Source organism: Scyliorhinus canicula, chromosome 12, assembly GCF_902713615.1.
Source record: "Scyliorhinus canicula chromosome 12, sScyCan1.1, whole genome shotgun sequence".
Taxonomy (NCBI): Eukaryota; Metazoa; Chordata; class Chondrichthyes; order Carcharhiniformes; family Scyliorhinidae; genus Scyliorhinus; species Scyliorhinus canicula.
Genome location: NC_052157.1, coordinates 134818018 through 134838915, shown reverse-complemented (window position 1 = coordinate 134838915; position 20898 = coordinate 134818018). Strand labels below are relative to the sequence as shown.

The window sequence follows — 20898 nt, the reverse complement described above, 5'->3', positions numbered from 1 at the left end:
CACATGGGTCAGACGGCCTTCAGGTTTTTCATGAATTCTGTTTCCAGGGCAGGATAAAAGCACAGGATCTTGGCAAGGTCAGTTGGTAGGAGTCTTCATGGGAGTTGGTTTACAGATAGTTTCTGGCAATTTTTCCGGTATCTTGGAGAACCCTTTGAATTCTCAGCATTTGTCGAGGCTTTCTGCTGAGAAGACCCTTCAGCACATGATTCTGTGCAATCGTCTATTTTTTAAAAAAATGAGGATTGTCTACTCTACTGCACGGACCTCCTCAGGAGAGGAAGAGAGGGCCAGAATGGAGAGGAGACCACCTGCCTGCAGGGAGCATCCAGAAGCGGACCTATGTTACGAGAGGTGCAGTCAGGACAGGGTGGAGGGCCAGCAGGATTTACAAGGCAGAAGGGTCCAGGGAAGGCATTGTTACCCACCAGGCAGAATTTACAGGCAGCACTCATGCTCGCTGGACATGTCTCCGAACTGAAATACGGGTGGCAAGGTAGCATAGTGGTTAGCACTGTTGCCTCACAGCTCCAGGGTCCCAGGTTCAATTCCCGGCTTGGGTCACTGTCTGTGTGGAGTCTGCACGTTCTTCCCGTGTCTGCGTGGGGTTTCTCCGGGTGCTCCGGTTTCCTTCCACAAGTCCTGAAAGACGTGCTCGTTAGGTGAATTGGACATTCTGAATTCGCTCAGTGTACCCGTGCCGGAATGTGGTGACGAGGGGCTTTTCGCAGTAACTTCATTGCAGTGTTAATGTGAGCCGACTTGTGACACTAATAAAGATTGTTATTTGCCAATTTTTTTTGGAGGTTGGGCAGTTTCTCACCGGTAGTGGGGAACAAAGCTAGCCGGCGAGACCGGCTCCTCCGAGATAAGCACGCTATTTTTAAACTCAAAGTGGGGTTAAGGGTCCCCCACACCCTTTGCCCATAGACATTTCGACCCCTGCAGACTTGGGAAACACCCCCAGCACTCAATGCCAGAGAGGCAACCTCCCCCGGCATCACTAAAAGTCTGCATGACTTCCCCCCCCCCACCACCACCACCACTCAAGCATGAAGCCCTACACCATCAATCCAACCATTCATAACCTCCCTTCATACCTGCCTTCACCCCAGACCCTCCCTTTGCCACCTGCTTTCATGGGCATAGCCCCCCTCATGCCCCATCCCTTGGTAGGTCCACTGGTACTCTGGCAATGCCACCTGCTTCTGGCAACTTGGAAAAGCTAACCTGGCATCCCTGTAGTGCCAAGTACGAACTGCCAGGTTGTCAAAGCCAGTGCCAGGTTGGCACTGCAGCGGGTATGCAGGTTAGTGCTAGGGCACTGCCCCCGACCACGCAGGGAGCTTCAAGACCTCCGAGCATCCCAGTGTGGCTACCACATTTGGTCTCCATTTGTGGAGGACAGTACCAACCCGCACCCAAGTGAGGCCTCGCCAGAGCAGCTGGTGACTACCAGGAGCCGGGGGAATGAGGCCTCAAAGGGGCCGCGTTTATTTAAGTGAGCCTGATGGATCTCCCGCTATGAACCCGGTGCAACGGGATCCGCGCGGTGCACAACGGGGTCAGAAGATCGCATTGAATGAATGAATATAAATGCACAAATATTTAATGCTTTTGTTCTTTGGTTGTTCTCTTAACAAAGGAATTAACTAGCTTAAAATAATTGAATTAAATTAACTAAGTTTATCCTTTAAAGTACCTTTTTTAAAATAGCAGACAGAAGAGCTACCCCCAAAAAAGTTAGGCTTCACTTATTAATGCTTGTAGTGGAACTTCATGGCCCTTGTATGATGGGTAACTATTATGCTGGTGAATATGAAGGGAATGATCTTAAAAACCCTACAATTGTTGATAAAAACAGGGCTTCATTAATACTGCTTGATCATAATAAATTATACTCGCTTGAATGACTGTGGGCTCTATATTGAGGCAAAGTCATGGGCAATTTGATAATATCCAACTACCCATGTAGTGAAACGTCAATATTAGTACTTTTTGATTGTAATAGTTTCTCTGCTGCACTTTAAATAAATGCAGAGTAAAGTGTTTTTGAATAGCGTAAAGTGCTGTGCACTTTGATAACAAAATTAAATTCTTTGCTCTCTAGATGTGATTTATGTTGCTACTGGTATTTGTCACCCTCGTGTGGCCATTTTGCATTTAGCATCTCAAAATAAATTTAACCTAAAAATAGCATCAGACCATATAATTGGACATGGGCCCTTCCCTAAATGAGGCCTCAAGGAAGAATTAATGTTGGAATAGAAATGCATTGTTTAAGTAAGATATTGAGAAGAAAATACACTACTTTGCAGCTCCTTAAGACTACTTTGACTGAAAAGAATTATCCCCCTCCCACTGCTTTCCATAACTTTGCTGGCTTCCATCCAGCCACTTCTCCAACTTCCATGCCCGTACAACTGCCCCACCATCTTTGTTGTTTAACTCCTTAGTGCATGCCTTTCAAAAAGGTAAAAAAATGTCAGAGGTACGTTAAAAGTACAGCCATTTCCAACACGTTGGTCTCTTTCCTCAGCAGAGGTACAAAACTGTAGGTCACGGGGGAGGGACATTTGCAATAATAGTTGAAGCTGTAGAGCATCCAGATGTGAAATGGAGGAAGACATTGTGCACTGGGAAGAAAGAACATAAATAACAAGACAAGAACCTGATAAGTGTGTGTGGGGGGGGGGGGGGGGGGGGGGGGGGGGGGGGTGCAAAGATGGCAACATTAGTTTGCTGGAGCCTTTTGACAGCCTACAGACCCCCCAAAAAATGAGGTGCATTTGGCACTTCTATTTGTCATTTTATTTAAAACCGAAAGCCCTTTGAACTCTTCATTTTAGTTGCACACTCTATCATGGACTAAAGAGACGCATTACCTGGCATTGGTTCTGATACTTTTTGGATGGACGTCCAACGATAAAGATTTGAGATGCTGGCAATCCCAGGACATTGTACACTGAAATGTCTTTCATTGAGCCATAGGCAGCAGAGATCTTGATATGGGACTGCAGGGAGATCAAATTAACAGAGTGGTATGTTATTGAAACACAGCCAGGACCAGAAACAATGAAGCACCTCAAAAATAGATGGAAATATAATTTTAAAGCTAAGAAACGCTTGCTTTCCAATTCGGACTCGAGTGGATTTTACCAGCCCTTTGGGGATGTGTTGGGAGGCAGGAAGTCTGGCAAAAAGGTGCAGGAAGGCGATGCACGGCGTGCCAAATGACGTCCTGTTGCCATGCCATTTTTCTCGTATTGGGAAAGGTGACCCGCCCGCCAAGAGCCAATTGAGCTACTTAATTGGCCAATTGTGGATCTCTTTCCACTTTGCTGGGGCCTATACCAGCTGTTGGGGCCTCCTTTATGGGCGCTCTATAGTCCACTGATGGGCTGTTCCTGCAGAAACATCGGGACTTGCCCTCACCAGGACTTGGTTGCCAGCAGTGTGCCCTCATCCTCCAGGAGCAGTCCCAGCAATGGCCACCACCAGCAGTGAATGCTGCTGAGCTCCTGGTCCTCTTGTTGCTCCTGTGCGCTGGCCTCTGTCCTCAACAGGGATTGGAGCCCTGGCAGCACTTGTCTGCTACCAGCAAAGTGTGGTCCTGAGTCCCACTACCTACCAAAGTAGATGTGTTCCCTATTTTTGGCCCTGGTGGCAGAACCACTGCCATCAGCATAAAATTCCAGCCTTAGATTTTAGTATCTGCTGTTATAATCAGTGAGTTTGAGCTCAACCAGAAACAACAAATACAATCAAATTTACAGGTGCTACTCTTTCTTAGATATTAACTCAGTCCAAGCATGCTGTCGTCAATAAGGGCATTCTTGCATAAAACAAGTATTTGATTGTGCAAGATTAAAACAGTGATGGAATCAGTTTTTAACTTGTCCTTTTCATTCAGCAACCATTGGTGGCGCATGTTAACAAAATATGTTCATTATAGATTTAAAACATCATAATTTCTTTATGTCACAGAATCACAGAATGGTTACAGCACAGAAGCAGACCATTCAGCCCATCGTATTCATGTGGACCCTCTTGAAGGAGTAATTCACTAGCGCCACGTCCCCGCCTTCCCCTGTAGCCCTGCACATTCTTCCTGTCCAGTCTAATTTCCCTCTTCCACGCCTCGATCGAACCTGCTACTACCACACTCTCAGGCAGCGCATTCCAGATCCTAGCCACTTGCTGCATGAAAAAGTTTCCCTTCACGTCTCCGTTGCTTCATTTGCCAATTTCCTTCAATCTGTGCCCTCTGGCTCACAATCTTTTCACCAATTGGGAACAGTTTTTCTTTCTTTACCCTGTCCTGACCCCTCGTGCTTTTGAATACCTCTATCAAGTTGACGTTTTAAGGCTTTTATGGTTGTGTGTGCCAGGCACTGTTGTGGCTAAACATGCAGACAAGCCACAGCCCGTGCCATTCTATAACAGGACAGATAGCCTCTGGTTTACCCTTCCACACTATGTGTGAAGCACACCTTTCCCCAGGACAGGATAGCTGAAATTTATACTCAGCAGAGGAATAATAATTGCAAAAATCCTGTTTGTTTTAACCCTTTGGGTTCAGATGTTGCAGTTCAACATGGTTAAAAACGGCAGCCCCTTTAAGAATAACACAATAGGACCCTCACAGCAGGAGGTTCCCTCTGCTATGGAACAGGTTCTGCTTATCCAGTAAATACTAAGCAACAGCTATATAAGCAATTGAGGATGAAACTCTTGTTTTTGACCCTGTGCCAGTATAGAGCATTTTCAAATCATAAAGCTATCTCTCACAACTCTTCCAACACGTTTTCTCACACCACTGATCATTGCGGCATCATGGAGGGAGACTATCAATTTAGCTTCAAGGGTAGCATAGTGACACAGTGGTTAGCACCAGGGTCTCGGGATCAACTCCGGCCTTGGGTGACTGTGTGGAGATTGCACGTTCTCCCCGTGTCTGCGTGGGTTTCCTCCGGGTGCTCCGTTTTCCTCCCACAGTCTAAAGATGTGCAGGTTAGGTGGATTGGCCATGCTAAATTGCCCCTTAGTGTCCAAAATTGCCCTTAATGTTGGGTGGGGCTACTGGGTTATGGGGATAGGGTGGAGGTGTGTGGTTGGGTAGGGTGCTCTTTCCAAGAGCCGGAGCAGACTCGATGGGTCAAATGGCCTCCTTCTGCACTGTAAATTCTATGAAATAAAAAGTTAGGTGGATTGGCCATGATAAAGTGCCCCTAGAGTCCAGGGCTTTGTAGGGTAGGTGGGGTTACGGCGATAGGGCAGGTGAGTGGGCCTAGGTGGGTTGCTCTTTCAGAGGGTCAGTGCAGACGCAATGGGCCGAATAGTCTCCTTCTGCACCTTAGGGATTCTATGATTCTATCCAAGTCTCATTTAGTCTCAAATTACAAGCAACCTTGTGCTTGCTCCGAACTCAGCTGAACCTATTTGAGTTCATCTCACATCATATCCTACCTTCCACTTGGACCCTTTTCCCTCACACAGACAAAAGAGCATTTCAACCCATCCATCTTGGCTAGCTTCGAACCCAAATGAAAAGTGCTAATCCATTTCCTCTCTCCAAACGCAACTGATTTTAAAAAATGAAAGAAGGCACGTTACCTACATCAGCCTGAAATCCTCAACTTGACCAGAAACATACTGGACTGTTGCATCATATACTGTTTTTCAATTGCCTTCCGAGGGGGTACTCATACTTAGCACCTAAACAAAGATTACCTCTTGCACGAGGTTGCGTAAGAAGATCGTTTTTTGTCGCAGGGGGTCATGGACCAGGCCTTCCGAGAAGAAGATCATACCCTGAGGAAAGTTATGTTGACCCAGCCAGGACACCACTCGCTGCTTCTGCATGTCTGGACGACCAGTAATGTAAATTATTAGGTAGCCCAGGTCCTGCCAGTGTCTTTAGAAAGAAGAAGCTTTCATTTAGTGCAACATCCTTGCCTTAAAAAGAAACGCAACACTACAAATGAAAAATCAATGTTACAGCTGTTACTGAATGAAATTCATTTGGTCTGTCCGTTCCAGATCTTGCCTGTGGTTTTCCCGGTTCCTACATTGAAGCCAACAGAAGGTACCATATGTCAGAATAATGTTGCGCCTTCTTTAATAAAGGGAGATTTCATTGGAAATGAATATTGGGTAGTTTTTATAACTGGGACCGACCTATAATCTCAGTCTAAGGCCCAGGCGGCAAATTGAAAGTCTAACCCAAAATTATTTTTTAATGACCATCGTATTGTTGTAGTTCCCTGGCAAAGTTTCTCCCATCAATAATTTCAGAATTTTTTTTTACAAGAAGGATTAATTAAATATTTTTTTAAAAATAATTTTTATTCAAATTTGACTCTCTCCCGCTATTCACCCGGCCTGCCCAGATCCATGCCGGGTGCGACATGGTTGCAGAATCGTGCACAGTGTCTCTATGGTTGGCATGGTAGCACAGTGGTTATCACTGTTGCTTCACAGCACCAGGGTCCCAGGTTTGATTCCTGGCTTGGGTCACTGTCTGTGCGGAGTCTGCATGTTCGCCCCGTGTCTGCGTGGGTTTCCTCCGGGTGCTCCGGTTTCCTCCCGCAAGTCCTGAAAGACATGCTGTTAGGTAATTTGGACATTCTGAAATTCTCCCTCTGTGTACCCAAACAGGCACCGGAGTAGGGGCTTTTCACAGTAACGTCATTCCAATGTTAACGTGGACCTACTTATGACAGTAAAGATTATTATTATCAATTAATTACTCCACAGGGAACCTTCTTAATATAAATAATAATCCACTAGCCCAAACTTTTACGATGCTTTAATTGCACCTCTGGTTGAAAAAACCTTTGTCTTGCAAACCAGGATTCTTAAAAACGTCACACACTGCAGCAGTCACACACACTAACCCAGACTTTTAAACCTTACTGCACCAAATATATATAATACAATATATCCAAAATTCCGACATCAATCTCAACTGATTTCGAAGAGAACGATCACACCGGCAAGAAGAAGAAAGCTCTCCACACCTTGCAAAATGATATAATCAGCAAGGCAAAAAGTAGAGCTCATCAATCAGCCAAGGTGGACATACGAAGAAGAACACGGATGGACTGAGAAAGCTGCAGCTCCTCCTGACTAGCACGATATCCGGGGCTTCTTCACTGCCACCGAGGCAATATATGGACCCAACATTCTTGGCCTCAAATCTGGCATCCCCCCCGCCGGATCCGTAATGTACAGCAATAAATCGTCCGCGTACAGCGACAGCCGGTGCTCCTCCACGATCTCCCTCCAGTTCCTCGATTCCCTCAGTGCCATGGCCAGGGGTTCAATCGCCAACGCGAAGAGCAGGGGAGACAAGGGACAGCCAAAAGTCCTCCGACCTCCTCCCATTCGTCACCGCGCTCGCCACCGGAGCACTGTACAACAGCCTCACCCACCTAATGAATCCCTCACCAAACCCAAATCTCCTCAACACCTCCCACAGGTAGCTCCACTCCACCCTGTCAAAAGCTTTCTCATCATCCCATAAGGAGGGAGTCCTTATCCCGCTTCAAGATCAAAGAAATTAATGCTCTGGACATCGTCGGGGGCAAGGCCATCCCTCCCTTGCCTCATTCAGGGTCCGCATTAACAGCAGGCCGAGCAGGTATGAGAACTTTTTATAAAATTCCACCGGGAACTCGGCTGGCCCCGGTGCCTTCCCTGACTGCATACTCCCCAACGCCTTGATCAGCTCCTCCAACTCGATTGGGGCCCCCAGACCCTCCATCCGCTCCTCCCCCACTCTCGGGAACTCCAGCTTGTCCAAGAAGCGGTCCATCCCACCCTCCTCCCCAGGGGACACCGACTGGTACAATGCCTCATAAAAGGACCTGAACACCCAGTTAATGCCCCTTGCACTCCGCGCCAGGTTCCCTCCTGCATCTCTAACACCACCTATCTCCCTCGCCGCCTCCCGCTTCCGGAGCTGGTGGGCCAGCATCCGACTTGCCTTCTCCCTGTACTCATATACCACCCCCTGCGCCCTCCTCCACTGCGCCTCCGCTTTCCAGGTGGTCAATATGTCAAACTCCGCTTGGAGACTACGACGCTTCCTCAAAAGCCCCTCTTCCGGGACCTCCGCGTACCTCCGGTCCATCCTTACCATTTCTTCCACCAACCTCTCCCCCTCATTTTTCTCCCCCCTCTCCCTGTGTGCCCTAATGGAAATCATCTCCCCTCTAACCACCGCCTTCAACGCCTCCCAGACCACCCCCATCATTAGCTTCCAAATACCCCTCTATACACCTACGGACCCGCCCACATACCTCCTCATCCGACAGCAGCCCCACATCTAACCTCCGCAGCGGGCGTTGATCCTTCCCCTCCTCCAGCTCCAGGTCCACCCAATGCGGAGCATGGTCTGATATGACTATCGCCAAGTACTCCGCCCCTACCACCCTCGGGATCAGCACCCTGCTGAAGACAAAAAAGTCGATCCGGGAGTAAGCCTTATGGGCGTGGGAGAAAAACGAGAACTCCCTACATAAACCTCATAAACCTCCAAGGGTCCACCCCTCCCATCTGGTCCATAAACCCCCTCAACACTATGGCCGCCGCCGGCCTCTTACCGTTCCTGGACCCCGAACGATCCAGGGCCGGGTCCAGCGCTGTATTAAAATCACTTCCCATTATCAAGCCCCCCCCCCCGTCTCCAGGTCTGGAACGGCTCAGCATGCGCCGCATGAAGCCTGCATCGTCCCAATTTGGGGCGTACACATTGACCAGCACCACCCGCTCCCCTTGAAGTCTACCGCTCACCATTACGTATCTGCTACAGCTATCCGCCACCACACTCGACGCCACAAACGACAAGCTCTTTCCCACCAAAATCGCCACCCCCCCCGGTTCCTTACATCTAACCCCGAATGGAACACTTGTCCAACCCACCCTCTTCTCAGCCTAACATGATCTGCCACCCTAAGGTGCGTTTCCTGGAGTATAGCCACGTCCACCCCTAGCCTCTTCAAGTGCGCCATCACCCGGGCCCGCTTCACCGGTCCATTCAGCCCCCTTATATTCCATGTGACCAGACGAATCAGGGGGGTCTTCCCCCTCCCTCTGCGCCGGTCAGCCATAACTCTCCCTCGGCCCACCACGTGCCCGCAGTACCCCCCCGGCCCGTTCCCCACGGTGGCAGATCCCCATCTCGACCCCCCATCACCATCTGTTCCCCTTCAGCCCTTCCAGACCTACCTCCCCCCCCCCCCCTTAGCTAGGGCTCCCCCTAGCTGCGTTACCCCTCTCGTCGTACTTCCGTAAGTCAGCCGACTCCTGCTGACCCCGGCTGCTCCCACCATCCCAACGACACCCCCGGTGTGACACAACCGCCACTCCCCCTGCCTGGTGCAGGCCCCTCCCACTCTGCCTCCAGCACGGGAAAAAAGCCCGCGCTCCCATCTGAAACCCCGCCCCCCGATCCAAAACGCGGGAAAGAAAAGGGCGCGCGACCCAACGGGCCTGCAACACAACTCCCCAACCCTCCACCAACAAAAAAGGCACCAAAATAAACAATCAAAAAGCCCCAAAAAGAGAAAAAAAAAAGGGACCAACAAAGAAGTATCAGGGAGAACAAAGCCCCGGACAACACACATCAGTCCCCAAACCCCCCCCCCCCCCCCCCCCCCCCCCCCCCCCCCCCACAGTCCTCAGTTCGAATCCAGCTTCTCTGCCTGGACAAAGGCCCAGTCATCTTCCGGGGAGTCAACGCAGAGCTGGCGGTCTTTATAAGTGACCCAGAGGCGTGCCGGCTGGAGCAGGCCGAACTTCATTCCTTTCTTGTGGAGCACTGCCTTCGACCGGTTAAAACCAGCCCTTTTCGTCGCCACCTCCGCACTCCAGTCCTGATAAATCCGGATCTCTGCGTTCTCCCAACGGCTGCTCCTCTCCTGTTTAGCCCATCTTAGCACACACTCACAGTCGACGAAGCAGTGAAAACTGACCAGCACCGCCGTTGGCGACTCGTTCGGCCTGGGCATCCTCAGCAACACTCGATGGACACCCTCCAGCTCCAAGGGCCCTTGGAAGGACCCCGCACCCATTAGCGAGTTCAGCATCAACGCCACATCGGCCCCCAGGTCCGATCCCTCCAGCCCCTCCGGGAGGCCCAGGATCCGCAAGTTCTTCCGCCGCGAGCGGTTCTCCATTTCCTCCATCCTCGCTTGCCATTTTTTGTGGAGCGCCTCGTGCGATTCCATCTTCACTGCCAGGCCTAGGATTTCATCCTCGTTCTCCGAGGCCTTTTGCTGTAACTCACGGATCTCTGCGCCCTGAACCGTCTGAGTCGCCATGAGCTTGTCCAATGAGGCCTTGAGCGGTTCCAGCAGCTCAGCTTTCAGCTCTCTGAAGCAGCAATGGAGCAGCTCCTGCTGCTCCTGCGCCCACTGCTGCCACGCTGCCGGTTCCCCGCCCGCCGCCATCTTGTTTTTCCTGTCTCGCACCTTTCTTTGCTCCAAAGCCGATTTTTTGACCGCCCCGCTCCTGGTCCAGTCCATCCACCGGCAGATAAGACACAGCAGATGTGTTCCCCCACCGGGAAAAGTCCAGCCAGCACCGCTATGGGCCCTTAAAAGAGCCCAAAAAGACCGAAAAAAGCGGGAGCCACCGAATGTGCGGCTTAGCTCCGCATCACCGCAACCGGATGTCCGGATTAATTAATTAAATCTTTGCGGGCAATAGCATTTAATTCTGCATTGGTTGGCATCAGCTAAATCATTTAATATTTTGTACTTATAATTGTAAGTAACTACTTTCGTCACAATAGCTGCAGAAAGAATTCCTAGTCTGTATTCGATTGTCAATTCAGAGGATGTTCAATCACTGTGCAAGCCCAGGGTTCATCCCGTAAGTAGGTTCCTGAAAATAGAGTGGCCAAGGATCCAAGGAAACCAAATCAGAAAAAAGTGCAACTTTCAGATCATAGGAGAAAGACCTTCTACCGTGAAACTATTCAAAGCCTGAAACAGTTGTGTTAGGAACTGTACTTTTGAATACGTAAATCAAAACATGAGATGTAAAGGTCTGACGAACAAATTTCTGGCATTGATTCCCTCAGTTGTCTTTATTGTTAATGCTCCTTGTGGTCATCCTGTATCAGTGATAGCTTGGTTTAAAATTCAGCGCTAAGGCACTTACTGCAATCGATGCTTTTATCCATTCAGCTAGTCAAAAGCCCTCTTTTAATTCATTCTTGGGATATGAACATTGCTGGCAAAGCCAGTATTTGTTGCCTATTCCTCATAGCCCGTGAGATACTGATGGTGAACCACCAAATGCTCAAAGCATGCAACTGCACGGAGACAGTTGACATAGGAAACCTGAATGGGAATTGTTGAACATTGCAATACACAATGGCAACTGCAAACAGGAAACGTGATCAAACTTTGTGACGGCAGGTATTACGACTTGTTGGAAGGAAGGCATGGTTCTTAATAACCTATTGTCTTGAAGTGGGCGAATTGAAATAATTTGGCATTAAACATTCGTAGCTTATAAATAGACAAATGTAGTTATGAACATTAACAGCTTTATAAGAAGTTATTCAAACCCTTTCTCAGCACGCTGATCTGGGAAAGTAGCAATCACATATTTAATGCTCTTTACTGAGTGGGCGAGCAAAATTGTGAAAAGGAGCACAGATTACAGTGAGTTAAATTGCTTCTGCCGCCTGTATAATGCTGGTCATTAGGGTGTTATACTGTAATGGTGATAACCAAAAGATATAAACGTGTTACACAGCCTTGGTGTCAGACACCCTGTAGGAGCAGGTTATTTCTCCCAAGCATGTCTTTGAATATGTCTCTGTTACTGCAACTTACAGACTTGAGAGGTTTCAAACTTTTACCGGCACAGTCTCAGAAATATTACATGCACAAACATGAAGAATCTGAAAGCTTGTGCAGACAATACCTGACCACATCCACAGCTCCTGCTCTGACCTTGGGGTCACTGCCCATGATAGAGACACTAGCAGCAAAAGACCCATCGATGCTGAAGACGACACATTCCATCCCCTTTGGCAGCACTGTAAGGTAGCTCTCTGCAAAGGTCTGGTCACCTCTAGTTAAGGTGGGAAAAAAAACAATAATAATCTTTATTAGTGTCACAAGTAGGCTTAGATTAACACTGCAATGAAGTTACTGTGAAAATCCCCGAGTCGCCACACTCCGGCGCCTGTTTGAGAATTCAGAATGTCCAATTCACCTAACAGCATGTCTTTCGGGACTTGTAGGAAGAAACCGGGGCAGCCGGAAGAAACCCACGCAGACACAAGGAGAACGTGCAGACTCCGCACAGACAGAGACCCAAGCCGGGAATCAAATCTGGGACCCTGGCGCTGTGAAGCAAAAGTGCTAACTACTGTGAACAAGAGATAGACATTACCATGTTTTAAATTTGAGTTCTATTAAGCTTGCTGGATGTACATAATAATGAGACTGATATTAGTTAGGAATTCTCAGTCTAATTTCATCAAACCATCACCATAAATCAGTAATCCCTCAGCAAAGATGAGTTCCACTGGGTTTCAGTTGAACAAAGCCCTTTGTAGAGGCTTCACCGAGCAGCACATTTTTTAAGGCTTAGATGTCATTTTTCTGTTTTAATAATTTCAACTCAAGGAAAATAATAAGAACATTAAAAAACAAATGCCTATCTAATGATCATAAAACATTATAATATTGCCTTAGATATGCTAATATTGGAGAACTTTAATTTATGATTGATGACATTGTCAGTTCAAAGAATATTACAATTAATATCAGAAAACCTGATTAAACAAATAATCTGAAGCCGGCAAACTTTTGGCTGTAGCTGAACTTTAAACTGGTTGTAGAAACGCAATCAAGTCCGAGAAACATGAACCATGGGAGGACAAAGAGTCCTCACTGGATGAGAACTAAAGCCAGCATGGGAGCATAATTCTTCTTGGTGCATAGGTACGGTAACTAAATAGGAGTTACCTTTTCAACTGGACACTTTAAGACTTTAATTGGTGGTGGAGTGGGCCTTTTTGAGGTGGGTTCAAAAGCAGGTGGGGAGGGAAAGGTGCTGATGAAAATTAGAAAGGTGGCTGCTATGGTACCGCACCCTTTTAGAATTCACAGAGGTGGTTTCTGTACGTTGATGGCAAACCGCCCAGTAGTGATGGGAAACCAATTGAAATTGTCATATGAAACAAACAGCAAGAATCCGCAAAGGGAAATGGAAGGACACATGGGACCCCTGCAGTGTCTGCAGCTCATCAACTCGCAAGAGGTCAGTGTACATTGGGAGATCGAAGTGCTGTGAAAATGGTGTGCAGTCTGGATGTTAATGGTACAAATCGCCAAGCCTGAGTTCGTCAACAGGCAGAGGTTTGCAATTCATGATTATTTCCTGGAGACGGACGTCACAGGCAGTTCTTGTGGTGAAGTTATTTCCTCCAGCCGTTTCACCCCTTCATGTTGTCCCTGTTAGCTTATTCCCAGCAGCAACCAAACCCACTTCATGAAAATGGCTGAAATGTTCGTGACAAAGACACAATGCCAAGGATATAAATGAGATAGCGAAACCAAAATGGGCAAGTGATGGAAATTTGAAAGCAGGACCAATCAGCCTGAAAGCAAAGAGGAGCTTAGGGTAAGATGGGAATTGGCCGTTCAGTCCCTCAAGCTTGTCCCACAGCCATTGAATTAGTTCCTGGCCAATTAGTGTCTCACCCCCATCTACCTGTCTTGGTTCCATATTCATTGATACCTTCATCTAAGAAAGGTCACATCCCATGGGGGGAAATGGAGACAATACATGTGCCAATGATTGGCATCAAGCCCTTCTTCAGAAAATCCTAGTAGTCATATAACATCCTGTTCATCATTTTACATGAATATAACAAGCTCATAAAGATCTATCTTCACATCGCATGGGGGGAAATGGAGATGACACAATGACTGGCATAAAACCCTTCCTCAGAAAATCCTAACAGTCATATAACATCCTTTTCATCAATTTACATGAATATGACAAGCTCATAAATTTACCAACCAATTAGGTTTCGCTTGATTTCATTGTTGACAAACGTGAGGAATGATGATTCATTCCTATGATTGCCAACCCTCCCTCCTAAGATCTTGTGTGAACCAGTGAACTAAAGAAGAAATTTATGAATTGAAGTCTGATGGGTGTGGCCCATCAAAGCAATAAGTAAAGAGATTGTCAGCATGTAGTGTCAACACAAATGGGACGTTGAAAATTGAACAAGGCAAACATGAACTTAATTGGAGCGGAGGCTCCAAATTCAATGAGGAATTCTGGCTTTGTTTGCAGTTTTATTCCACTAAGGTCCTTTAGGCTGGGATTCGTGGCCTCCCAGCTGCGTGTTTCTCGGCGGTGGGAGACTGTGCGCCATTCGCTGGAGGTGGCATTCCCTTCTCCCACCAGCGTCAATGGGAATTCCCATTGAAGCCACCCGACGCCTCCGGGAAACCCGCCGGCAGGTGGGAGCAGAGATTACACCGCTAGACAATGGGTGGAGAATTCCGAACGATAATTGTTTCAGATTTCAGAAGATTGAACAGGAGAAAGTCAGCCGAAGTTGGTAAATGGAAGAATGCACCCAGAAAGTGGCAAGTGTTTTTCACGGGGGTAGTTTGTCCGTTTGGAGGCACAGAGCAGGGAGAATGGTGAGGTGTGCAATTAAACCACCTTCCAAACGGTATCAGCAAGATTCGCAAACCACTTAGAAGATCAGGCATTATTACATTAGTTTTGGAAAGCTGCCAGCGCTCAATGCACGTGGACAGGTAGTTCACCAATCGTGAAGGTGGGGAAATCTGGCAAATGCCCCATGGGATGACGCTGAAACCCCCTTAAAGAGGGTTTAACTTTTCAAATGCTGAAGGAACAACCAGCGTCAGGTGTGAAAATTCATGCTTCCCCTCCTAACCTTAACCAAATTAGTGACAACTTTTTTTAAATCTTCAGCTGCTCCTGCATTGGCCTGGAATGTTCCACTGACTAGGATGTTCTTTCTCCAGTGTTCCAAGGGGAGGTATATGCAGCAGATTCATTCATGTGTGGAGGTGGGAAGGGCTTGTGTATCATGGGAGGGGGGTTGTAATCCTGGGTTCCTGGCGATCACACAAACTCTGAAAAATCAGACTGTGGCCTTTAGTTGCGAGGCAAACAGAAGCCAATTGGGAAAACTATAATGCTGAGTGATCAAATTCCAGTCTGTTGTCAACAGAATAACTGGCGCCGTGACTGAGGCAACTAAAGAAGAAAGAAACCGGAAGACTGGGAAGAGGAATAGTAAAATAAAGTTATTGGGCTAAATTCTCTGCCTTGCAATGCCGCAAATGCGAACTGCGATTATGCGGAGAATCAGGCACCCAGTCATTTTCGAGGTTTGAGCCCCAATTTGAGCTCAATGCTCCAGCCCCTCCCTGGTGGCGAAAACGAGATTTGCGGCCCATGTTGGGGGAGCATGCAAAACCCGCATATGCATGTATCTAAATGTGATTAGCAGGTTGGACACAGTATAGTCCGCTCTTACACGATGCCCTGTTCCTCTCAGGTGAAGGTTTTGCAGGTGTGAATTACTACAAGTATTTACAAACATGGACTGGGCGCCATGGCGACGGAGTGGGAGCGGGAGGTTAAAGGAATACTGAATAACTGTTGAAAACATGTTTGGCTTGCTGGGAGATGGCTGCCCGGATCAGGGCCAGCAGCACATAGTGACTTGGTGACTGGTCTGTAGACTTGGGGGGGCTGCAATTCTCCGCAGCCCTGCGCCAAAATCGCGTCTGGCACGCGGGCGGAGAATCGAAGTTCCCAACGGAATCAGGCCAGGTGCCGCTCCAGCAATTCTCCGGGCCCCGAATAACCACACGTCAGCGAATTACGTCATGCGGCTGGGGGCCATTGCCAGAGCAATACTTCGCTCCTGACAGGCCGAGTTCCCAATGGCTTGGAGCTAACATGGTCTGGCTGGTCGGGACTCACACGCGCCTGCTCTCAGTCCATGGCCGCCCTGGTGGGGAGCGGGGGGATTGCACACCGGGAGGGATGGCCTTCAGGACGGCGGGACAGCAATCGGGCCTGTCCGATGCATGGGCACGCGGCTGATCGGCAGGACCTAGTTTGTTTGTGTTGGTCTGCAGTCTGAGTCCGCCATGGCGCTCGGCGCGCCCGCCAGAAGCCACCGTCGTGAGCATGTGCAGACTCGGAACCGGACGTTCGAGGGCCCGTATCTGCAGCCAAAGCTGCGTGAAGCTCCCGGGTCCCTGCTAGCCCCCTGAAGGCAAGTGAATTGTGTTGCTTTTTTCCCCAGCAAATTCGGGAGTGCAATGGCAGCGTTTTTACGCCGACGTGGAGACATAGCCCCATTTTGGGAGAATCCAGCCCGGGGTGTCCCACTCGGGAATGGGGCGGCCTGGCACAGACCACCATTTCTACAATCTGTCTCTTATTTTTTACAAAATAAATTTAGAGTACCCAATTCATTTTTCTTTACCAATTAAGGGGCAATTTGGTGTGGCCAATCCACCTACCCTGCACATTTTTGGGTTGTGGGTGTGAGACCCATGCACGGACGGGGAGAGTGTGCAAACCCCACACAGAGAGTGACCCGGGGTCGCGGCTCAAACCCAGGTCCTAGGTGCCATGAGGCAGCAGTGCTAAACACTGTGCCACCATGCCACCGCCACAGTCTGGCTTTAAACGCATCCCTTTGGTTCTACTTGCAGGCTCCTGGCTACTCACATTGCTGAGTGTTGCCCGTATCTATTAAATGCTCATAAGGCCTCAGGTCATCTGGGAGCTCACCCAGGCTAAATTGGTGAGATCAATTTGTGCTGTATTGTAAAGAACTTGTTAAATCTTTGCCTGTTCCGTGTTTCTTTTTTAAAATTCCTGTCCTGCAACCTTGAACATTTTGTTTATACTGCAGACTTTGATCAAACTGAAAATACCACTAGTCTAATGTACTGGCCCAGGACCTCCCCTGATGCTCTGTGGCATAGCCCATGATGTCATTCTGATGGACTTGGCAAGCAGCAATTGGTGCATCTGAGATTCTGCGATATCTACTGTTCTCAATTGGGATTGGTGGAGCCTTTCAGACAATTCACAACAGAAGGCAGCCTCCAGTATGTCTCAGTTCTGTGAAATTCTAGGAAGCAGCATACAGTCAGTCTAGGCTCTCGCTGCCACCTCTGCCTAACGATTTAAAATGCTTCCTGCACAACCTGGGAGCTGTGGGCAAGTAGTCATTTCTGTTCTGGTCAGACATCAAGAAAAGCCTGGAACTGGTTTAAGCCCTCTCTCCCTATCAGGTCTGTAAAAATTTAAATCTCTGATTGAAAGTCTAGGGAGCTGGAACTGACTTTCCTTTCTGCCATCCGTTTAACCTGTGGAAGTTCCACTGGAAGTAATCTTGATCTGCAAAAACGGCAGACAAGCAGTCAATGTGTGGAGCAGATGGACAACCTTTGTTTAAATTCTCAGGTGGAGAATTCTAAGATTGCCTCAGTGAGACTGGGAGTCAATCTGCGCAGGCCTGTCAGGACTGAGCTGACCTCAGGGACGGTTTCTCAGTGTGAAGACCCCGATTGTTAAAAGTGAAAGCGACTCACCAGAGAGCATTCTACAGCCTACAGGCTCTAGTTGCAGACCATCATTAGAAGATCGCTGACTACAAAGACTATTGCCTCCGCAGCAAAGGACCATCTCGCGCCCTTTTAATTCCTGTTATTTTCAATCCTTTCCCTACCCCCACCGTGTGTCTGCCTTGTGTGTGTCTGGTCGTAGGGTGAGTTGGGGTTTGGAGAATATTTAGATTAGCAGACCATTGTTCCATTCTTACCATATGTTCACCTTTTACTCTTTGTTATAAATAAAGTTTTTAAAATGTTTTACTTACAAGTCTGATGCCTGTAATTCATTAGAACAGTCAAGGGTCAACGATCTCAGGAAAATACAGGAATTGTTGGTTAATTCACTTATGTTGAGACTCTGGGATCTGTGGGGCTGGAATTGACCGTGCACTCGCCCAGGGTGTCGTAACAGTGTTGTCTATTCAAAGTGTAATTTATGTTGTATACTGAATATAATTAGCCTCTTAACTCTTGTTTGATTTGTGGTGATTTTGGTTTGATTGTTTAAGTAAAAATTATATAAAGTCAAATCTTGACCGTTGATTTGTTCTGTTGGTCTCATTTTGGGATGTTTCCACGGGGATCATAGCACAAATGCTGCAAGGGTCGAAGGGTGTGCACGCATCACAGCCACTCTGGATTCTACACCTTGTTCATACATGCTGATTACAGCAGAGCCCACTGGCTACAGAAACAACGGTGCTGGCTGATGTTTCCTCTCCTTAACCCAAGGACATGAAAGCAGACAGGATATTTCAAACCACTTTACAAATATCACAAGTCATTTTTATTATATCGTCAGATGTTCGGAAGATTTCAAAACAGATTTCAGTTATATTATATTGCCTTTGAGATATCCTCAAATGGTTCATTTCCTGCTTCAACAGAAGCTCTTTAAATATTTCCATGCACTTAAAAATAATATTCTACTGTGCAAAGTGGGTGAAAGTGCCATCCAGAGTTATTGAGAACTGATTTGAAAGTTGAGGCACCATAAAATGAGTTCAAGGCACCTACAATTTCTTTTGAATTATTCAAATTTAATTTTCAATGTTTCCAAATATATTTCTGTTCGTCACTGGCGACAGAACATTACCGTTTCTAAAAATGAGCTTGGGAGGTACATGGAAATGAACACTCTACTTCGATTTTTGCACAGGGCTACATAGAAGGTATGGCACATAATTGTGTTGTTCAGGTCAAATAGTCTGTTCTGGTATTTATACTCCAAATTAGATCTCTTTCCAATCTATCTTCCTCATTGATGAAGAGAAGGGTGTATGAAGAACTAAAATTGTTGCGACTTTAATTGTTTCACGAAAGAAATCCATATGTTCTCCCCATATCTGCGTGGGTCTCACCCCCACAACCCAAAGATGTGTAGGGTAGATTAATTAGCCATGCTAAATTGACCCTTAATTGGAAAAAAAAGAATTGGGTACTCTAAATATAAAACAAAAAGAAATCCATATGTCGAGTTGAATACCTATAGCAGCCAATATACCTTTCTATTGTTGAACAGAGGTAGGTCCTTCAGCCCCTTGACCGATTGCCATCACACTATTAGATCTTGGCCAATCTGTAACTAGAATTCCACTTATGCGCCATATCCCTGAACTCCTGAATGAATGTTTCTCAATTTCAGGCTTGTAGATTTCACTTGCCCAAGCATCCACAGCATTTTGAGAGAACGAGTACAAGATTTCCACTATCTTTTATGTGGAAAGTACTTCTTGATTTCACTGCTGGCTTAGGTTTACTCTGAAAGTTTTGCCTCTTTATTCTGGATTTCCCCAGCAGAGAAAATGGTCTGCTCTATCAAATCCCTGAGATTTAAACTCTTCAATTACTTCACCCCTAAACCATCTAAACGTGATAGAATACAAGCTAAATTTATGCAACCTGTCTCAACCCTTTAAGTTCCAATATTATCCTGGTGAATCTTGGTAAGAGGCCAAAATATCTTTCCTGACTTATAGAGGCCAGAATTGAATGCTCTACTCCAGATGTCATCTGATCAAGGGCCCATTCATCACTTCCACACTTTTATATTCCAATCTCCTGAAGTTAAAGGTCTCTTCAGCCTACATTCCTTGGCATAGAGCCAAACGAGAAGCCTTCAAAGCAACCAGGGGTGGCATGATGGCACAGTGGTTAGTACTGCTGCCTCAAGCCCACAGGGACCCAGGTTCAATTACGACTTCAGGAGACTGTGTGGAGTTTGCACGTTCACCCCGTGTCTGCGTTGGTTTCCTCCAGGTGCCCCAGTGTCCTCCCACAATCCAAAGATGTGTAGGTTAGGTGGATTGGCCATGTTGCATTGCCCCTTAGTGTCCAATAGATTTTAGGTGGGGGGTACAGCGATAGGGTGGAGGCGTGGGCCTTGGTAGGGTGTTTTTTTCAGAGGGTCGGCGCAGACTCGATGGGCTGAATGGCCTCCTCCTGCACTGTAGGGAGTCTATGAAAGAACTTAACCAAAGTTCTTTTCAACAACGAAGGTAACTGCAAAGGGTTTCAATTGGCCCAACTCCTAAAAAGAGGACAGACAATATATATAATACCTGACAACCATTTTCACAGGATAAACTCCAACACTGAGCTTCTTTCCATCTGGAATGGTGTACAGGATTCTGCCACTGTTGCTGGTGATCTCGGTGTCAAAATACGCCCACCTCCCTGAAGGTGGCTGTGTCATGAGGAGAATGTCAACCTGCACAGCATGGAAAACAACAGAATGTAAAAGTGCTGCCTTGGGAGGCAGGATTCATCTGTTGCTTTGAAGGAAATAAAAATGATGAAACTTTGCTTTGTGTATCTCTGGCATGTCTCCCCATGGACAGGAGCTGCTTCATACCATGGCTGACAGGAGGCACCGAGCATCGTTTGATGGCTGCAATTTTGAACAGAGGAAATCTAAAATATCACTATCCAAAATAACACTATTCCCCATGAGGCACTGCATCACCAACCCGACAGCTTGTTGTCATGTCCGACAGCCAATTTAAAAAAAATGTGATCATTAAAAAACTCAGAGCTCACTGACTGCAGCATCAATAACTTCAAAAGATAATTGCTATGGTCACTGTGTGTTACAACCTCAGGAACACACTCTTTTTGAATTTTAAAAAATTTGATCTTGCACACACTGGAGCAATTCTTCATTCAAGGTGGCAGTTCTGAATTACAGGCAGCATACATTCTTGAGTTAGCTCGAGCGGTGAGCTGG

The 20898-nt window shown here is 47.2% G+C and overlaps 1 protein-coding gene across 7 annotated transcripts in view; it reads right to left on the bottom strand.

Moving 5' to 3' along the window:
* pitpnm3 (PITPNM family member 3) overlaps positions 1-20898 on the bottom strand; it is an 856450-nt gene that overhangs the window by 8029 nt on the left and 827523 nt on the right. For all 7 annotated transcript variants that reach the window (XM_038814215.1, XM_038814218.1, XM_038814216.1 and 4 more), the window contains 4 exons: positions 20234-20382; positions 11947-12096; positions 5734-5917; positions 2886-3014 (listed from right to left, as the gene is read on the bottom strand). In XM_038814215.1, coding sequence (XP_038670143.1) covers positions 2886-3014; positions 5734-5917; positions 11947-12096; positions 20234-20382 — 612 coding nt within the window. The remainder of the gene's footprint in view (positions 1-2885; positions 3015-5733; positions 5918-11946; positions 12097-20233; positions 20383-20898) is intronic.